Consider the following 22,057-nt stretch of genomic DNA (forward strand, 5'->3'; position numbering starts at 1 on the left):
AACCTCAAAGAAAAGCTTGAAGACTTTTATAAGCAACTTGGTGCATGTTGGCTTTGTCAAGGTAGCTGTAGGCAATGGAGGCATATACAAAAGTGATAGCAAAGCCAGTGAAACAGTCTCTCAGAAGGTGAAAAGCCAGAAGAACAAACTTTCCATTCTTTAGAAAAACTGTGCTTCTTTCTCTATTTTCATATTGTCTAATTGTCAAAACAGGGCCGTGCTACAGTTTTACTGTTAAAATGTGGTAGCAATTTATTCATAAACATATTTACTATGAACTCGCGAAATCGACTACTTGTTTGATTCGTCTGAATACTCTACTTGAAAGCATTGGTTTTATCGAGCTGAGCCACAAAGGCTTTTTATTGTTCGTTTCATTCCCATTGTGTGTGTACACAGTATCATCCAGTGTTTTCAAGCAACATATTAGGGCGTACTTGACCTGTTAGCATTCGGTTTTGGAGGGCACCTCTAATATGAACTCCTGATAAGACAAATAATTGATCATGATCCCTTGAAGTTCATCTTAAAGGGAGTCTATTGTATATATTTGCACTTTGTTTTCCTTTTGTCCCTCCTGCTTGGGCCCGTACTTGGGCCTGTAGTATGTTATAAATTATCTCATTCTTCAATTGAACATCTGAGAAAAACAATTTAATATACAGTAATTTAGCACATCTAAAACTCTTTTTTGATGGACCCTTTTTACAATTTGAAAGTGTACTCCTCAGCACTGCATATTTACCCGAGTAATGGGCGCACCTGTCGTGCTTCAAGTGGAGATGCGATCCTAGCTGAACGTGCTGGGGCTTGTCTACTAGGCATGTTTAGATCAAAACAGCCGTCTCTACATTTTGCACGTCAGAGTGTCATCAATCCGCACTTGAATAGGCTGTTTGAAGTAATTGGTTAGCAGCCATTGGTTTTTCACACTGCAGGGCAAAAAAGCTAGCTTTACAATTTTTAAAAGAGTCTTATGCTTCGACTAATCAAATCCCCTTTTTGGCATGAAAAATTAGATAACAGCCCGTTTTTTGCACCGTGACAAAAAAACATCTCATGCAAAAGGTACAAGCCGCCTGCTGGTCCCTGTGAAGGTAGGGTGCAAGCATGTTTTCTTTATGCTCAAGTGTGAATTGTCCACTGCCCTTGTAGATTTTCACTCGTACATAGGACATATGATGTGCGGGGTGATGTTACTAATACAGAATTTTTATCGAACATCACAGCAACAATGCACCTATAGTGTCCATGTAGTTGATATTGCAAAAAAAATGAGTCATGTGTGGCACCAAACAACACCTCTTTTTAAGAGCAAAAAATTCGTACCCTGTCCACATGGAGGCAGACAAGCTCAGCTGAGCCATTGTTGGGCGTGGGCACGACTTTAGCAAGTGCTGCCTTTGTCGGGTTCGTTTCCTACAGAAAGAGAAATCGAGAAAAAAAAAGTTTATGACTACAAGAAGAATACTTAACAGCATCATTACCACGATCACTACATTAGCAGAACTTTCAGTGCTAAGCACAATACCAGTGTTGCGTTCTTTGTAGCAACAAAGGCGATTCTGCTTCAATACAATTTTATCCGCAGTCAGTGAATCTCTGATGTACTTTCATGTACTAAGCTGCAAAAATGCTCCAAAATGAAATGATATACCTAATGAAAAAGACGGCTGCTATATATCAACCACACATTTGCGAGAGCAACATCATCATGACTGACGCAAGGTGGACTTCATCTAGCCTGTTCAACTCAGTGTCAGTTATGAATATTTATTCTACGAAACCCTATGCAATTTAACAAAGCCTATATCACGACATGACCAGAGAAGGATTGGCAGCATCTGGCCACTACCTCGCACATGCATACGTCAATTAACTCACGGCCGTCACTCCCCAGCAGCTGCGAAGCAACTGACCATGGCGGCGGTCAGATCTGCAACGCAGCAGAGGGTGCTAAGAATCTCTGGATCCGGACAGGCCACCATTGGAACCTGAACTTGGCAACGTTAAACGCTAGAACCTTATCTAGTGAGGCAAGTCTAGTTGTACTATTCGAGGAGCTAGAGGGCATTAAATAGGATGTAATAGGTCTCAGTGAGGTTAGGAGGACAGATGAAGCCTATACAGAACTACAGAATGGGCACGTCTTTTGCTATCGGGACTTGGCTGACAGAAAAGAAGTGGGAATGGGGTTCCTTACCCACAGAAACATAGCTGGCAACATAGAGAAATACTATAGCATTAAAGAAAGGGTGGTAGGTATCGTAATTAAACTCAATAAGATGTGCAAGATGAAGGTGGTACAGGCTTATGGGCCTACGTCCAGTCATGACGACGCATCAGTTGAAAGCTTCTATAAGACGTGGAATCGGCAATGAGTAAAGTAAAAACACAGTATACTATACTTATGGGAGACTTCAATGCAAAAGTAGGGAAGAAACAAGCTGGAGACAAGGCAGTACGAGATTATGGCATCGGTACTAGAAATGCCAGAGAGGAGCTACTAGTAGAATTTGCACAACGCAATAATATACGAATTTGGGATACCTTCTACCAAAAGCAAGAGAATCGTGAGTGGACATGGAGGAGCCCTAATAGGGAAAACAAGAATGAAATAGACTTTACACTGAGTGCACACCCAGGCATCGTGCAGGATGTGGAATTGCTTGGCAAGGTACGATGCAGTGACCACAGAATGGTACGGTCCCGAATTCCCCTAGACTTGAAGAAGCAGCGACAGAAACTGATACGCAAGAAGCAAATCAATGAGCTAGCACTGAGAGGGAAAGTACAGGAATTCAGAGTCTCACTTCAGAACAGGTACTCTCCTCTTATCGAGGAAAACAGCCTTAGAGTTGATGCAATGAATGTAATCTGACGAGTATCATAACGGAGTGTGGAGTAGAAGTTGGAAGTACTGTAGTTAGACAGGACACTGCAAGCAGTCCCAAGAAGCAAAGAATCTCATTAAGGAGTGTCAAAGCATGAAAGCCTCATGTACAACAGACAAAATAGAGTTGGTAGAGCTTTCACAGTTGATTAACAAGCGATGTAAGAGGGTATAACGTGGAGAGAATTGAACACACTCTGAAGAACGGAGGAAGCATCAAAGCAGTGATGAGAAAACTTGGGATAGGCGAAAACCAGATGTATGCACTAAGGAACAAGGAAGACAAAGTAACTACCAATATGGATAGGATAGTAAAATTAGCAGAGGATGTTTTTAGAGATCTGCTCAGTAGCCAGCACAACCACAACCTTAATATAAGATCTAGCAGTAATCCAGATGACACCCCACCAGTAATGATAGAAGAAGTCAGAAAAGCCTTGGAGAGCATGTGAAGAGGCAAAGCTGCTGGTGAGGATCAGGTAACATCAGATCTGCTGAAAGATGGAGGACAGATTGTGTTAGAAAAACTAGCGACCCTGTTTACGAGGTGTCTCCTGACGGGAAGAGTCTTGGAAGAATGCTAACATCATCCTAATACATAAGAAAGGAATTGACAAGTACTTGAATTACAAGCCGATCAGCTTGCTTTCCATAGTATACAAGCTATTTACAAAGGTAATTGCTAACAGAATTATTTCTATTTATCGCGTGCTTACAGGAGGTTTTCAGAGGCCTACAATGGGAACAGTTAGGCATAAGAGTTAATGGAGAGTACCTTAGTAACCTGCAATTCGCCGATGACATCGCACTGCTGAGTAACTCAGGAGACGAATTGCAACTCCTGGTTACTGAGTTGCAATTCATGATTACTGAGTTGCAATGATTACTGAGTTACAAGGACAGCAGAAAGGTGGGTCTTGAAATTAATCTGCAGAAAATGAAAGTAATATACAAGAACCTCACAAGAGAACAGCACTTCCAGATAAGTAATAGTGCGCTTGAAGTTGTAAAAGACTATGTCTACTTAGGACAGGTATTAACCGCGGAGCCGAACCACGAGACTGAAGTAACTAGAAGAATAAGAATGGGGTGGAGCACATTTGGCAAGCACTCTCAAATCATGACAGGTAGATTGCCACTATCCCTCAAAAGGAAGGTATCTAACAGCTGCATCTTGCCGGTACTTAGCTACGGAGCAGAAACCTGGAGACTTACAAAGAGGGTTCAGCTTAAATTGAGGACGATGCAGCGAGTAATGAAAAGGAAAATGGTAGGTGCAACCTTAAGAGACAAGAAGAGAGCAGAGTGGATTAGGGAACAAACCGGGGTTAAGGATATCATAGTTGAAATCAAAAAGAGGAAATGGACATGGGCCGGGCATGTAGCACGTTGACAGGATAACCGCTGGTCATTAAGGATAACTAACCTAGAGAAGGCAAGCGGGTTAGGGGGAGAAAGAAGGTTAGGTGGGCGGATGAGATTAAGAAATTTGCAGGTATAAATTGGCAGCAGCAAGCACAGGATCGAGTTGACCAGCAGAACATGGGAGAGGCCTTTGTCCTGCAGTGGACGTAGTCAGGCAGATGATCATATCATGACAACATCTCAACATCTTCAGCAACAAAACAAGCTTAACAAATCAAAAGGAACAGCCTGTCATGTGCCTCTCCTGTTTACAGGGCACTGCAGGATTTGTGCTTCCATCTTTCAATGCTGCTGAAACATGGACAAGTGAGCAAAAAGTGCAATTTGCAGTTCTATAAAAAAAACAATAATTGATTAACAATTCACAGAGTATAGGATCGAGCATGCGAAGAGATTTCAGGATGTTATGATTGTTGCTAACTATCCCAAATAATTAAATACTTATTGAAATTGTGAAGCGCCACTCACTTCTGAGGTTGCGCTGTACGACTTAGTAGCACACACGTTCGATTCTTGCTCATGAATTAGCACAGCATTTATGTTTGAGTTGGTGACACTGCAGCGGGAAAGCCTGTGCAATGACACCTTCCATCATGAAGCAATGCAATGCGTCCTCGAAGCAACATACACTGTTTCGCAGCACGCCTAAGTATATGCCATTATGTCGTTCCACAAGAGATTGACAAGGGTCCAAAAATTGATAGATACTAAGGATTTCATTAAGTATTTTATATTTCGTGTACATGCCACCCAGTAGCCCAACAGTGAACACTTTTTTTTATTAAGTGCATGAATGCTGCTAAAATGGCCATCAATTTCCCTGTAGAGTGGTGAAAATGCATCGGAATACCACCCTTTCCTTTGCCAACCCTATCTAGCTGGGACAAAGTAGCACATGTCATGATAAAGAATGCGCTAAAAAAAAGCTGCTGAAATCGAAAACTTGAATATTAACCTTATTCAACACCTTTTCAGGACTTCCACAAGGTTAGTATGGCATGTCAGTTTTTACTGACACTGACTACATCCAAGAAAACCATTCGATCCGTTTGTTAGGTATGCTCTATGCAATACTTGTAGCTTCGGGTTCATAGAATATTGAATGCCGAAACATTGATTTTGTAGCAATGTGTACATTAAGCTGAATGGGTTGTAAAACTCTATTGATTGTCTGGCAGATTAATGGCCCGAGCGCAGGTCTTCCACATCGGGATGTCAAGGCCTTGCCTCTACACTGCTTCACAGGCCTGCCCAGAGTTGGTAGGCTAGCTTCGAGCTGCGCAGAGTGGCTTCCCAACTCGCAGAGTGAGCATTAAGATAAGATCCAGCGTCATTTCTTTGGCATGTATTACATGAATGTCAGTAGCCCACATTGGCATGCTTTCTTAACAATAAAGTCACTGCCCAGCTCGGCACCAAGGAATTGAAACCAAAATGTTGTCATACATAATGCATTCTTGAATCATTTACAAACAACTCGATTTCTTTAGCATAGCATGTAACCTGCTTCCTAGAGCAACAAGATCATTTTAAAACAAAGAACATAGAAGCCAAAAGTTAAACGTCTCAACCCTTTGAACAAAGCAATGGTGAGCATTCAACAGAAAAGTTCCGAGCTGTCTTCTGCGATTTTGAGCTATTCCTCGAACCTGCTCATAAAAATGTAGTGGAGCACTTTTCGAGCCCTTCAGGAAGGAAGTGATTAAAGGAAACGACAGCCAGCTAGAATGTGCGACTATATGCTTGGGGTAATAACAATCAAAGATATTTTTGTCATGACTTAAATAATATTTATATTTAAAAACTGCAGACACAAGAACTGGTATGTCATGCCGCCAAATTGGTACACCTCAAAGGTGTCATTCAGATTGTCGTACATAATCTGCCATTGTTTCGGCACAATTAATGCTTCATATTTCAGTAGCCAAATTATTAGGAATCCCCGCTTAATTCTGTGCCGGTTATAAGGTAAGAAAGGTTGACACTGAGATATTGCACTGCCTTTGTGGCGACTAGTAGAACCAAAAACCTGCGTCAGGCCACAGGTGTATACTATGCGCAGCACGCACACTTATGTAGTAAGCCACAGCGTGTGAACACAAACCGCAGGAACACAGGCTTAAAGGGGTACTGGACCCTCCACTGTACTGCGTCAGTGGAGGGTCCAGGCCCTCACGATCAAATACCATGTAGTGGTAAGCATGCATGTGACATGAAACGTTAATTACAATGTATTTTTAAAAATTAGTATCAGTTCGTACTGTACCTTGACGTTACACAATGCAAGCTTCTCGACACATGAAACATGTCGCGACGCATGCCGTGCCTCTGCGACTCCACTGACGACACTCAAGTGATCATTTTGTATGTTTGGGTGCCCGATATCAACTCTAGCCTGTTGGTGTGAGAATGCTGCACAACTAGGAAACAAAGTGATGATTGAGAGACCCACAAACCATGTGGCTACGTGTCACTTTGTGTCTTCCCGATGTCCATGTCTCAGTTGCCCAACTATGCATTATTCCGAGCTGCACACTTGCTCCCGGCCATCTCTGTATGAGATATCTGTACGACAAAGTAAAATCAGGTCTAAAGCTTGCTATCAGTACACCCTTTCTTTTCGAGAGATTGTCTCACTTGTTTTCTCGTATTTAACTACACTCGCCAACCACTTTGCGGCCCATACTGGACATACGACTCTGTCAGTGATAGAGCATGAAAAATTCCAATCAAAAATGTTCTACGCTTATACAGGCTGCGCTAAATGTAGGCCCAAGTAGCTCAAGCACATTTATACCATCATATTAAATAGCTGGGTGATTGTACTCTTATAACCTCATAACGGCAATGAGTATCTGTGCACATGAGCGTTCTTAAAGCAGTACACTGTCATAAACGACTCATTTTTAAAGTCACACCGACACATAAAAATAGCAGAACCAACTCGTGACATATACACATGCTACCAATGATTCCGATGATTGCTGCACCATTTTACTTGAGACTCCCATACTGAGTTCTATTAACCTGCACTACATAAACATGATTTATTGATATGTGGGGTTTAACGTCCCAAAACCACTATATGATTATGAGAGATGCTGTTGTGGAAGGCTCCGGAAACTTCGACCACCTGGGGTTGCACCCAAATCTGAGCACACAGGCCTACAGTATTTTCGCCTACATCGAAACTGCAGCCGGGGTTCGATCCAGCGACCTGAGGGTCAGCAGCCGAGTACCTTGGCCCTTAGACCACTGCTGCACGGCTGCACTTCATTTACAGGCTCACAGGGTGCGGCCTCCTGCCATATATTTCAGCGGCACAGCAATAAAATTTTTTCAACCACACCGTTATTTTCAAGAGATGCAGGTCAGGTGAAGCACTGGTTCACAATATTTTTGCACGGGAACGCGTAGCGCGCAGGCTACGCGTTCCCGTGTTCCCTTTTATAAAAATTGACACTGCACCTACTGCTACAAAGCTAACACGAATAGCAGATTGCAGCATCAGTAGTTCAGGTGGTGCGGGCGAAGGCGCGCGCCACCTGAACACACGTCTGCGTGATCACATGTCTGTTATACTACGAGGGTGGCGTAACCATGAAATACGCGTGAAAACATCGTGGTACTATGATAGTGGATAGTCATGATGAATAGTGTAAAGCAAAAACTTGTCTTTTTGTTTGCACTGGCCATACTACAACTCCCTCAATTTTCTACTTTTTTACGGTCTATCTAGGCCGATGACCCACGTGGCTCCCTAGCTAGGTAGGTGCCAGCCCCAGCGCCTTTTTGGAAGGTATTCACAATGGGCTTTCAGGTTGCGGGCAGCGCTTGTCAAGCGGCTCGCACCATATGTATGAGCGCAAAGGTATACAGGCGTTACTTGCACAGTAGAATACGAAACACTTTGAGATAAAGACTAGGTTAACAGCCAAGTAAAGGTTGCCATCGCAACGCATGGATGAAACAGCTTGCTAGCAAGCTGGCCACTGAAAACCTTACCCTTCTACAAGACAGCAGGCAGCGAACGTGCACAGACCAGTGACAAAACAAGCACGTCAGTATGTGCACGACTCCTAGGCAGGCGAGCGCAATAAGTCCAGCTTCATAGTACTCAGACACACCATACACACACGTCCACAGGTACAGCCACGCTGTGTACAAAGTCAAGAACGGGCTCACGCAGCCATCCAGGAGGAAAGGTTTTCGCGTGTGTAACGAGATGCGCTGCACCAGCTCATCGACACACGCAGCCGGCGGCGCCATGTTGACCAGACCACAGAACACCTACCAGACGGTAGCCGCCTGCTAGCTCTGTCCACTTCCTCCGTTTGGTAACCATAGGCAGCCAACACAGCCGCTGGAGAGAAACACACGCGGGCCGCTACAGAAGGCGGCTTTTCTAGGAGAAAGCGCGTGACGGTGGTAGTTTCAGTTGGGGCCGCAGGGGCGCTACAGAGCGGGGATAGCGAAACGGTTGCGGATGACATATCATAGCAACCGTGATGACGTCATTTTCTCCACATTTATCACGTAGCGCACTAGCTGGGCAAGCCCTCTCCTCTCATTCGTGTGGGGCTCACTTTTCTTTTCCTTTCTACTCTCAAGAATTACTCCCCTCGACCAAGTACAGCTCTCCTGCCAGCCGCGAACAGCAGCCCCACTGTCGTCTGCACTACCAGGTGGCTTTTGGTGTCGAGAGTAGTGGCTCAGCTGACAGTCACCCGTTTAACGAGGCTACGAAAAATGTGGTTTTTACAGGCAACGCTAGGGTGGCTGAAATGCGCAGATGTGAAAAGCGAGCCGTGTTTCCCTTGGCGAGCAGTGTCGTGGTGTGCCAAATCTCCGCTAGACCTTGAATTAGCGCGGCAATCGGAGGCTCTGCTGCTAGCGTGGTGGAGACGGCTGCAGGTGCAGCGCAGTGTACGCCGGGGGAGGCTGCTGGTGACTCGCGGCAAGTGCTTCACGGCATCGTTGGTGTTCCGCGTGGTGTGATTACTTTGTTGTGTTTGCCCTTAAAAGACTAAAGGGCACCTACAAAGAAGAAAAAAAAAACACCGTGGACTTGTTTTGTGCCAGAGTGTAACGCGGGATACAGATCGTGGGCTGAAAAATTTTCCCTTTTTTTGTGCGTTCTGGCATGCAAAGACAGGTTAGCGAAATAGGAGCGCACCATCGCAAGCGTGGACAAAGCGCTCCAGGAAAATTCCGCCGTGAGCGAAAAACATTTTGACGCATGGTAAATGTTTTGAATTTATTTAAGGGCAGAAAAGACTTGTGTGCATGCATGCATGGCATCAGCAAGGGAGGATATTGAACTCTTTGTGGCGCTCTTAACACCTCGAGCATCGCTTTTCGATAAATAGATTTATTTATCGGCAAATGAAAATACTGGGCGCTTTGTGCCGCTCTCAACACCTCGGGCATTGCTTTTCAATAAATAGATTTATTTAGCTGAAAATTATGTCTTCTCGCTTGGTTTTAAGATTCAGCGGGCAATATTTCGTGCATATTGTGGAAGGACAGGAAGAATGTAGCGTAACAAGATTAGTTTAAGAGATGATGCGGTACCCACCTTATTCCCAAGCCTGCCCAAATATATATCGAAGAGTTTGCCTTAAGAACGAAAAGTACGAATTGCTGCTTCATTGGACTACGTACCAGCAAAGAAGTGGCCCGATTACCCTAGTATGTTGGAGGATCGCCCAAATGACTCGACAAGCTGTCAAGGCAGGAGACTAGAGATTGGGATCTAAAGGGACTTCTGTACCGTCAGAGTCTCTGTAAAACCTGGTAGAGACTATGGAAACCAAGTTGACACATGTGTTTAGCACAGTACGCCTGCATTCGAATTTAGTACCCAGTCTTCTACGATCTCTAAGCAGTTTCCAGAAATCGGCTGCACTGAACATTGCAAAGAGTTGAACAAAGCAGTGGGCAGATTATTTTGCGCGGCGAGAGTTTTTTGTTTGTTTTTGAAAGGTCTGAACCAAGCAAAAAGCGAGAAAAAAGTGAAGCGATTCAAGCCCCGTGTCACGTAACAAGAAATGTCCGTTAGTGACTTACTGTAATAAATTTTGTTGCAGCCATGAAACTAAATGTTGTCTCAGTTTCTACACATGTTTCTGAATACCGTCTCAAGTGTAATACAAGTCCAGCATTGAGAAAATGGCAATGCGTAACTACACTCGGTAAGTCGCACTGTCCAGGCAGATTTAGCAGCAAATGTCCAAATCTATCGCGGGTTAGCACAAGGCAATGTTGGCAAACTAGCATCGTCAAAGATACCACGCTTCGCTAAAGCAAGCTTTTTTTTTACTCCGTTAAGGCGTTGTTCAAAGTTATAAAAAAGAAAACCGTTTTGGTTTCACCAAGCATATAAAGAGTGGTGCTGTCGGAACGACGCTCCATCGAAAACTTCACTCTAATAAAATGTTCGTTTGGCGGAAGGTGCGTGTATTCATAATTGGTGAAATTGCTGTTTGATACTCACATTGATAAAACTCTTGTACTGGCGAAAATCACGAAATGACCATCGCGGGTGCATTGCAACGAAGAATGCTGGCAGTGCCTCCGACTACAGCGCCACCACTGCAGGCTCGCGAGCGGGAGCCACCTTGAAGCGGCCGCTTTTCACACCTACCAAGTCTAGCCACCCTAGCAACGCCTCCTAGATTTCTTGTGCCTGCCGGATGAGCGCAAAACAGCAGTCATCTATGGCGGCGCTACCTGCGTAGGGGTCTACGTAGGAGCCTACGTTGGGTCTATCGATGGCCTACCGAGTGCAGGTCGTGCAAGGTCGAGCAGGTGTATTGGTGCAGAAGCAGCGCGCCGCGCAACAAAAGATAAATTTTTCTTTATTTCTTTGTGTTTGTGAACACCATTATTATTTTTTTCTCCTAATTAATAATTTGCGTTGCAAGTACTGTAGGTGTGGGACACGGGCAACGTTGCAGTGACGTTGACCACGTGAACGGGGTAGGCGGCTCTTTTGAAGGATTTCAGGGTGCCAGGTTAGTTGTTAAACAGAGAGAGAGAGAGATAAAGATGCAAGGAAAGGCAGGGAGGTTAACCAGACGCACATCCGGTTTGCTACCCTGCACTGAAAAAGGGACGAAGGGGAGAAAAGAGGTTGCACAGAGAAATGTTTCCAAAAAACAAAAAACCAGCTCGAACTGAACACGAATGGGACCTACTGAGAGTCTACTAGCGAAATTGAACACGTGTGGGTGCGGGCTAGGTGGCAGCTTCTACCAGTTGTTGAGGTAGGAGAGTTAGCGGAGGCGGCTGGATAGCGCGATAAGAGTTGAGCTTAGGGCTGTCGGGCGCTTGGTCCAATGGTCGGGCGGGCGATGGCTAAGGAGGCAAAGAAAACCACGGCGAGAGTGAGCTGGTGCAGTGCGAAGAATGCAAGCACTGGTGCTACTTGGACGAGAGAGAAATCTCGAGTTTGGCCGACGCGCAGAAGCCAAGCTTCGTGTGCAGGCTGTGCGAGGCACTGAAGGCGGCCGTGCAGCGCATGGAGGCTAGCATCAAGGGCCTTCAGGGGGAGCTTAGGGCAGAGCGGGAGCAGAGGATAGAACTCTAAAAACAGCTCGGAGCGTCGCGTCAGCGGGAAGAGGCTACCACAAGCCTATTAGAGCAAATAAAGGGTGACCTTCGAAAAGAACGGGAAGGGCGGACCGAGCTCGAGCAGCGGGTAAAGGAGCTAATGGCGCTTTGCCCCGGCCCCGAGTGGTGTGAGACGGAAGCGTGGGTAGCGGAGAAGGCGACAGACGGGAAGGAACAGGCGAGAAGGGAGGTCAGGGTGCCGCAGTGTCTGGCCACAGCACGGAGGCTCCGAGAACGTGCAGCTCGGTGGCGCGGCAGTCTTCGAGCAGGGCAGAAACACAGAACAGACGGCAGAGAAAGAAACAGCTGAAGCAAACAGGAAGCCGGTGATTGGAGCGTAGAAGGGTCCTGGTGGTGGGGGACTCTAACGTGGCCAGCGTTAGGGATGGCGTCTTCAAGACAGTGAAGGAAGATGGGAGAATCAGGGTGGAGGCACAGTCAGGGAAGAGCATGGTGGATGCACTGGCCAAAGCTCAGGAGGTTGTAGAGAACAACATGGAGGGCGAACATCTCGTCATTTTCCATGCTGAGCTCAATGATGTGTTGAAGGGCAAGGATCAGAACCTTCAGAGACAGTTAGAGGATGGGATGCGTAAGCTCCGAGAAGCCTCTGGGAGTGTGGATATGGTCACATGCACACTCCCAGAGGCCTGGGGCAGTCTCGTGGGATTGAAAAGAGGGTAGTGGAGGCCAATTGTGTGATCAAGGGTATGAGCCGGCAACTCGGATACAGCGTAATGGAAGTTAACCAAGACGTGTACGAGCCCGGCGCTCGCCCCTTTGCACAGAATGGCATTCACTACAGTGGTGCGACGGGCAGGAGGGTCGGTAATAGAATGGGTCGTCAAGCCACAGATTTTTTATGGGGACCCAGAGCCCTGAGGCCAACAGTGTAGCCAAAGATGGTTCTAAAGGGGCACAAATATTCAAGTCACATGGACCCCGTGGGAGGAGAAATCGATGTAAGCACAAGGGCCGAGCTAAGTCAGACGTAGGCTATATTAACATACAGGGTGGCAGGAATAGGTTAAAGTGGGCAGAGATAGGAGAGCAGTTGAGGCAGGAGGAGCTGATGGTATATGGTGTTGTGGAGACACATCTTCGGGACATGGAGCAACCACCTTGCAATCCGGACTACGTATAGGAATATTGCAATAGAACAGAAGGCAACGAAAAGGGGGGTGGAGTTAGTGCATTCGTACATAAGAGCATGGGTTGGCAAAGAGTCAAGCGGGGATGCATGGAACATTTATGGTTAAGAGGGAAAATAGCTGGGCAGAGGACACTCCTTGGTTTGGTGTACTTGTGGACGGGAGCAAAAGGCCAGAGAGGAAAACCAAGCAATGGTGGAGTGTATATCAAAGGGCATTGAGGAATTAGGAGGAGAGTGCGAGATAATTATACTAGGAGATATGAATGCGCACATAGAAGATATGGATGGGTATACTGACTCAACAGGCAAATTAATCATGGATATGTGTGAAAGGCATGATTTGATCATTTGCCACAGTACTGAGAAGTGTGAAGGGCAAATAACACGGGAGGTAGGAAGGCCGCAGTCAACGATAGATTACGCACTGATGTCACATAGGATGTATGATAAGCTCAGGTGAATGCACATAGATGAAGGTGGCTCCAGAAGTCTGTTTAGTGATCACCTACGTATCAAGCTAAGTTTTCGAAGAGCAGCGAAAGTGGGAAGGAGACAAGATGAGCAACTAAGAAAGGCAACGAGAAATTACTACTAAACAAATCAAGAAAGTAATCACTGAGGATAATAAAACAGTGTGGACATACACAAATCTAATTAGACTGTTTGGGCTAGAGCTTGCTAAGGCACGTGACAAGTCACCCCGGAAAAGAAGACACAAGCTCAAGAGTTGGTGGGATGAGGAAGATAAGAGAGCCATAGCAAAACATCAGGAAACATTTAGGGAACACAGACATGCTAAGCAGTGGGGTGAACCGACAGATGATGTTGAAAGAAAATAGGACCCTTCTAAATTCTAGAAGGGAAGCATCCCTCCTGATCAGTGAAAAGATTATAAAAAAGGGTGCTTAGTGGCTGGCAGAAGTACATAAAAAGGACAGAGAGGCAGCTGCAAAATTTCGGAACCATCTAAACTCCCTAAGAAATGAAACAAGCATAGAGCAAATGTTTATAACTACAGCTCAAGGTGCTAGGCTAGAAGGGGACGAAGCTACTGAATATATAAGAACAAGGGTGACAGAAAAATTTAAGCAAAGAAGTGCCTTATGCAACACAATAGACAAGGGTGGATCAAGTGGCGCCATGGCTCCATTTTCCCAACGAGAGTGGGAAAGGGCTGAGAAGAGTGTTCCGAGTAGTACATCAACAGGCCCAGATGGCATTCCAATTATGCTGATAAAGACATTGGGTCCAAAGTTTAAACAGACTTTGAGAGAGGCAGTGAGCAGAACAATAATCGATGGTGAAGTCCCCGATGGATGGAAACTTAGCAGGATGGGCATGATCTATAAAGAAAAGGGGGATAAAGCTGACATAAACAACTGCCGTCCTATAACAGTGACATCAGTGGTCTACAGGCTGGCGATGCAGATTATAAAGGAAAGACTGCAGGCATGGATAGAGGATGAGGGTGTGCTGGGGGAACTGCAGAATGGGTTTCGGAAACACAGGAGGTGGGAATAGAATTTGTTCTCACTGACGCAGTGCATCAAAATAGCAGAAAAGGAACTCAGGTCCCTGTGGCTAGCATTTTTGCATATAAAGGGAGCGTACGATAGCGTGGTTCAAGAGGACTTGTGGGGAATACTGGACACACTAAGTGTGGGAGATTGAGTCACTAATCTTTTAAAGCAAATCTATAAAAGTAACAAGGTAGTTATAAAGCGGGAAAAACAGGTATCCATGCCCACAGAGGTGAAAAGGGGGCTTAGGCAGGGGTGTCCTCTGTCATCCTCGTTATTCATGACGTACCTACAAAGATTAGAGGCCAAATTAGAGGGAAGTGGGCTTGGCATCAACCTTTCTTTCGTAAAACAAGGAAAACTCATTCATCAGGCACTACCAGCAATAATATACGCAGATGATATAGTGCTAATGGCCGACAACAAGAAAGATTTGCAGAGATTAATGGACATCTGCGGTAATGAGAAAGATAGGTCAGAATTCAGATTCAGTAAAGAAAAATCAGCAGTTATGATTTTTAATGATAATGAAGGTTGTGAGTTTAAGATAAAGGAAGTCACGCTAGAGATAACAGATAAATACAAATATCTTGGCGTATGGATAAGCAATAGGATCGAGTACCTAAGGGAACACGAAATATACGTGACGCGTAAAGGTAACAGGAATGCAGCAGTGATGAAAAATAGAGCACTGTGGAATTACAATAGGTATGAAGTTGTGAGAGAATTTTAAGGGGTAATGGTTCCTGGGCTGACGTTCGGAAATGTGGTATTGTGCATGAGATCAGAAGTTCAAACAAGATTAGAATTTAAGCAACGCGGAATAGGTATGCTTACTTTAGGAGCTCACGGGAATACACCAAATCAGGGAGTACAAGGTGATATGGGATGAATATCGTTTGAGGGCAGAGAAGTTAGCAGCAAGATAAAATTTGAGAAGTGATTGAGAGAAATGGGAAAAGAGCGTTGGGCTGGGAAGGTTTTCAGCTATTTGTACATGAAGAATGTCGTTAGAAAATGGAGAAAGCGAACCATAAAATTGACTGGTAAATACTTAGAAAACACCAGGTGGCCAAACCAAAAAGAACTATCGGTTAAGAAGAAAGTGAAGGAAATGGAGACTGACATGTGGAGAATTGGCATTATTAAGAAGTCCGCACTAGAGATCTATAGAACTTTTAAGCAGGAAATCGCCAAGGAAAGGATCTATGATAATACTCGGGGTAGTTCTCTACTCTTTGAGGCCAGGACGGGAGTATTGCAAACCAAGACATATCGGGCCAAATACGAAGGGGTAGACACGGTGTGCAGTGCATGTGGAGAGGAGGAGGAAACTGCCGAACACTTGATAATGATCTGTAAAGGGCTTCACTCTATAGTTCAGGATGATGGCGCAGAGTTTTTCAAAGCACTGGGGTTTAGGGACAGGGAGGACAAAATAGACTTTATGCAGGTAGAATTAACTAGGAGAAGGTTATCTGATTGGTGGCTAAACTCAAGGCACAAATGAAAATTAAACGCTTTACTGCAAAGTACCATTCCTAAACTTCACTATTTAAAGGGAAAAAAGATAAATCTAGCGATTAGTTCACTATGTATTACGGCTAGGTGGCGTTAGCCACCGCCCGATCTAAAGGGTACAGCCACATCCATCCATCCATTCAAGGGTCTTTGTACTTGGCCTTTGATATGGGCAATTTTGGCGTTTGCTACTAATTTCAGAGGATGCCTTGTATTAAAAAAGCTGCTTGCTGAATAATGGCGTTACTTACGTAGGGTTAATTATAATTACGTTTGCGCTTTTTAAAAACTTTTTACGTTATTTTTGTTGCATATAAGCTCCAAAAACGTAAAAACCTATTTGAAGACACCCCTACTAGAGTGAAGCCACCACCGTAGTTCCAACGACTGCCGCTCCCCTAGTGACCGCCTATAATCCGGCAGGCACGGGAAATCTAGGAGGCGTTCTTGCAGGCAACTACAAAAAGTTGCAGCACCGAATGTCAAATATTCCGATAAACAATCTGGGTAGCATAATAAAACCGGCTGGTGGTCGATAAACTTTAAATCAAGAAAACTTTTTTTTTGAAGGAACGCGCGTACAATTAGTCAATTACGCAGTTGGCGGGCACACGTGTGATTGCCGCATTTTCGTACATTTGCCGGTGCCGGTTTTGCACCTTTTGAATTACGTTCGTTTATTTCTTTTTTGTGAGGCCCACGTGACGGCTTTAAGCTCTCCCGTAGTAAAGTACCACAGAGAAACATACTATTTAAAGAGTGGCCACTCGAGTATTTTTTGCGGTCCAGCATATAGGCTCAGACCAACCGCTAGATGGCGGGCCCAAGCTCGCTACTTTTAAGCAGGAAACTGCCAAGGAAAGGATCTATGATAATACTCGGGTTAGTTCTCTGCTGTTTGAGGCAAGGACGGGAGTACTGCGAACCAAGACATATCGGGCCAAATACGAAGGGGTAGACACAGTATGCAGTGCGTGTGGAGAGGAAGAAGAAACTGCCGAACACTTGATAATGCTCTGTAAAGGGCTTCACCCTATAGTTCGGGATGATGGCGCAGAGTTTTTCAAAGCACTGGGGTTTAGAGACCGGGAGGACAAAATAGACTTTAAGCAAGTAGACTTAACTAGAAGGAGGTTATCTGATTGGTGGCTACAGTCAAGTCACGAGTGAAAATTAAACTCTTCACTGCAAAGTACGAATCCTCAAACTCACTTTTTAAGAAAAAAATAAATATAGTTTTGGGTTCATTAAGTATTACGGCTTGGTGGCGCTAGCCACCGCCCGATTTAAAGGGTACAGCCATATCCATCCATCCATCCATCCATCCATCCATCCATCCATCCATCCATCCATCCATCCATCCATCCATCCATCCATCCATCCATCCATCCATCCATCCATCCATCCATCCATCCTACTCTTTTGTCACGACCTATAATAGCCGCCTCAGGAGGTCAATTGAAACCCAAGTTTGGCATCATTTTTTTGCAAAGTAAAAACTTAATTTATTTATGCTATTTACCATAGCCGCTTTACAACGTGTCCCGTGAGGACGTTTAATGAATGTTTTACCACAAAATTAGTGAAGTCGATCTGACTGAATAGTGTTGTTTTTCTGCATTTATTTTGCACAAAGAAGACACATTCATTCAAAGAGATGTGAGCTGCATCGATTGATAGCGCATGTATAACTTAACAGCATTAAAGTGCGGGTCGTGGTGAGATTGCAAAAAAAAAAAAACTTGCTTTACACATACTTCACGTTTGAATGTACACTGTCGTTCTTTTTGAAAGGGAACACGTGAACGCATGGCCTGTGCTCAGCGGCGGCTGCCTGCAGCGCCATCAACCGACAAGCGAAGAAAGCACGTTCGCTATTCGTGTCATCTATGGCCAAGCAAGATAACGAGTTATGACCAGTAGACAAGCACTGCTAGATTACGTTCCCTGATCGCTCACGCGGTGAGTGATATCCGACGATTACTGTAGTTTGCGCCATGGTCACGAACAACGTTTGATATGTTGGCAGTCTGCAGGTGTGAGCACTTAGAGTGTGCAATCAAGCAGCTCTTGTCTACCCGCCATAACTTATTAGTTTTTTTTTTGGCAACAGATGCCACTGAAAGCGAACGTGTTTCCCTTTGCTCTTGGTTGATGGTGCTATAGGCAGCCGCCGCAGAGCGCAGGACACGCGTTCGCGTGTTCCCTATCATAAATGACGACAGTGTACATTGTACCGACAATAAGCAACAAACATTGACACATGGGCAGGCAATTCAAAACGTCTTTCAAAAGTATAATGAAGAGATAGCAAAGCACCTATATGTTGGCACACTTTTCACCAGTCCAGGTTAAAGCAATGTATGGAATAAGCTTTGCATGTATACAGACGTACGGTGTAAAAATAAGTTAGGCACTGACACTCGCCGCTCAGCGTAAGGAGATGGCGCGGGCATATTGTGTTCGCCGATGACCTTGAGGTACGAGTAGTTTCCGTCGCGAGAGTTGAGATGGCGCTACCATATGACATGTCAGGTATTCGCGCACTCACTTTCATCGCGAAAGCCGGCAAAGCACTGAATATTGATAACCTCCGTCCCATATTTCTCACGTCATGCGCTGGTAAGGTGATGGAGAAGGCCATACAAATATGGCTAACCGAATATCTAGAAGAACGGAAGCTCTTTCCTGACACTATGTACAGCTTTTGTCCCCATTTGTCAGCGCAAGACATCCTCCTCCAACTAAAACACGAAATTGTCAACCTACCTAGCAGTACCACTCAAGCGGAAAGGCCCCTTCTCGCAATTGATTTCAAGGGTGCCTTTGACAATGTTCGGCACCTCACTATCTTGGAAAGCTTACAGGAACTTAAGTGTGGTCCAAAATTATATGCATATGTGCGGGACTTCCTTACAGACAGACAAGTCACTATCCGCATAGGGGACCTTAAATCTCAACCCATCTCCATGGGTGATTTCGGTACTCCCCATGGCGCTGTCCTTTCCCCTCTCCTCTTCAAAATCGCCCTCATGCGCCTCCCGGAGACCCTAAATGAAATTTCGCAAGTATGCCACGCCATATTTGCTGATGACGTCACAATCTGGAGCCGGTATGGTAACCTGGGTTAGATAGAAGAAGCCTTCCAAGAGGCCGCCTCCATCGTAGAATAGATAGGACACAAGAGTGGTCTGAAGTGGTCCCCCACCAAACCAGAAATCCTAGTATATAGAAATAAGGCATCTGACAATACATCCCTCAACGTACAACTCAATGGAATGCAAGTTAAAGAGGTTGAAAGCACCGAATTCTGGGGGCCCACTTCAATAATCAGGGCAACAACTCATTTGCTTTACATAAACTTCAAATGTCCTGCCTACAAATCTCTCGCATGATTAGTAGGGTGGCTAACCGACGACGAGGGATGAAAGAACACGACATAATGCGACTCATTCAGGCAATAATTACCAGTCGCATAACCTATAGCTTTCCTTACCTGATGGTCTTGAAAGCAGACGAGTACAAAATAGACAGAGTCATACGTGTGACTCTCAAGAAGGTTCTGAACCTTTCCCCGTGGACACTCATGAAACGTCCGCTTCAAATGGGGATCCGCAATATCGTATAATAACTATTCCATGCACACCACACGAATCAAGTCACGTGCCTCGCCATCACTAAAATGGGACAAAAAACACTATCAGATGATGATGATGATAGTAGATTTTATTGGCGCAAGGGCAACTCAGGCTAAAGAGCGCCAAGCACACGGTTTTTGGTCGGTATGATTATAGAAAGTCTGCTCAGGGTCGCAAGAATAAAAGAGTGGAGCATAGGGTTTAAACTTAGGTGTAGTGACTATGTGTGATGGGTTTAAAACGGGCTATGCTTATGGGTTTTACAGAGTCATGCAGTATCGGCAACAGTCCTTGTCAGGACAAGGAGTGAGTGCTGCATGATATTTAATAAAAAAGTATCAGCGGTTCCCTCAAGATTGAGAGGAGGCTGAGATTAGTGAGATTATGTTATGGAATGTAGAAAGCCTACACTACCTAAAAACTTTAAGACCACTTTTGGGGGGAACAAGGGATCGTCTTCAAGAAAAAAAATGCCGCCATATCCACGAAGTGAATGATGATGAGTGGGCGAAGCTCCGGAGGTAAACCTGGTAAACCATGAATCCTCCGTACATTTTGCCCACTCGATTTTATTGCAACGCTCCCCCTAGCGTACGTCGCCGCACTATATCGAACGATGACACGCGCCATATGTGGCATCATTCCTATTTTATAACACCTCGCATCTTTCATAATCAACTACACGTACCGCCGTCTAGTTTATAACATCTTGCATCTTTTGGACGGACGGACGGACGGATGGATGGACGGACGGACGAATGGACGGATGGATGGACGGACGGACGGACGGACGGATGGATGGATGGATGGATGGACGGATGGACGGATGGATGGACGGACGGATGGACGGACGGACGGACGGATGGACGGATGGACGGATGGATGGACGGATGGATGGATGGGCGGATGGATGGACGGATGGACGGACGGACGGATGGACGGACGGACGGACGGACGGATGGATGGATGGATGGATGGATGGATGGATGGATGGACGGACGGACGGATGGACGGATGGACGGATGGATATGGCTGTACCCTTTAGATCGGGCGGTGGCTAGCGTAATACTTAGAACTGAACGAGAGGTGGCTACATACAGGGGACGCACAGCCGACGCCTTAAGGAGCTTCGCTCCTAAAAAAAATTGTGGGTGAGGCGGAATGCGTCATTTGCACAGCTTTGTGAAATGACACACTCTCTCTGGTTCGAGGTACGAACAGATAATTAGAACGTGAACGACAGACAGCGCATCGGCACATTTTGCACAATGTGGTGCTGGAGAGTTTTTTAAAAGGTGCGAGTGTGTTGCACGTGTATGACCGATCCTGAGTCTGCACAGTGCAACCTCTTGATGCTTGTTACGTTTTTCAGTCACATATCTTTATATTCTAGGCTTTACTAAGTGCAGTTTGCATTTGCTGCGTTCCATTCTTCTTGCTATTGTCTACTCATTCGGCTTCTGATGAGTAGCCTCAGGTCCTCATACGGGATTCTGTCTACGTCAACTGATTGGCGGAGTGCAGCTGACTTCGCAAGTTTGTCCGCTATCTCATTCCCAGCTATGTTGCAGTGTTCCGGAATCCAGCATAGCGTGGTTTTGATCTTGGATTTGCGGGCTGACATGATGCATTTTATATGTGTATTAGTAACTGGGTTTTTGAGTATCTTAGTGGAGGACAGGGCAGTCACTGTACTGGGAAAATCTGTGTATATGATTGAGGCTGGTTCTTTCTCCTTTAAAATGTGTCTTACAGCTATAGGTATGCCATAGCATTCTGCAGTAAATATGCTGGTATGTTCGTTCATTGTTCTAGATTCAGAGAAAGCGGGACTATGTGCCGCACATGCGACTGTGGAGGACTTGTAGGCATCAGTATAATACTCAGCACGCCTGTATTTGGCCTGCAGGTACTTGAAGTGTTGATCGATTGCGTCTGGGAGGCCATTTTTTCCTACCTCTAGGAATGACAAGTCGCAATCGATAGCCTGCATTTCCCACGGCACCACAGTGTCCTTGAGAGAGGTTAGTTGAAGATTGGAGACCGGTATGTGCATATTTTCAAAGTGTGAGGTCACTCTGAGGGGATACAATGGCGTAGCTGATAGGCGCCTCAAAAGCAGGTGTGCGTTTGATGTATCCTGCAATAGTGCACGAGCTGGGTGGTCGACATGGGAAAGCACCTTGGTGGCATACGTGACACTTGTGAACTGACGTCGCCGTTCTAGTGACCACCGGTTTGTCTCAACATACAGGCTGGCTGTTGGGCTGGTTCGGAAAGCACCGCTGGACCG

The 22,057-nt window shown here is 45.3% G+C and overlaps 1 protein-coding gene across 7 annotated transcripts in view; it reads right to left on the reverse strand.

The window, feature by feature from the left end:
- The window catches only part of LOC119160815 (endoplasmic reticulum transmembrane helix translocase), a 520,848-nt gene that overhangs the window by 337,054 nt on the left and 161,737 nt on the right, over positions 1 to 22,057 (reverse strand). For 3 of the 7 annotated variants that reach the window (XM_075881403.1, XM_075881402.1, XM_075881404.1), the window contains exon 4: positions 1,330 to 1,419. In XM_075881403.1, the coding sequence (XP_075737518.1) occupies positions 1,330 to 1,419 (90 nt within the window). The other 4 variants (XM_037413063.2, XM_075881405.1, XM_075881406.1 and 1 more) reach the window with 3 other exon arrangements.

Source organism: Rhipicephalus microplus, chromosome X, assembly GCF_043290135.1.
Source record: "Rhipicephalus microplus isolate Deutch F79 chromosome X, USDA_Rmic, whole genome shotgun sequence".
Classification (NCBI taxonomy): domain Eukaryota; kingdom Metazoa; phylum Arthropoda; class Arachnida; order Ixodida; family Ixodidae; genus Rhipicephalus; species Rhipicephalus microplus.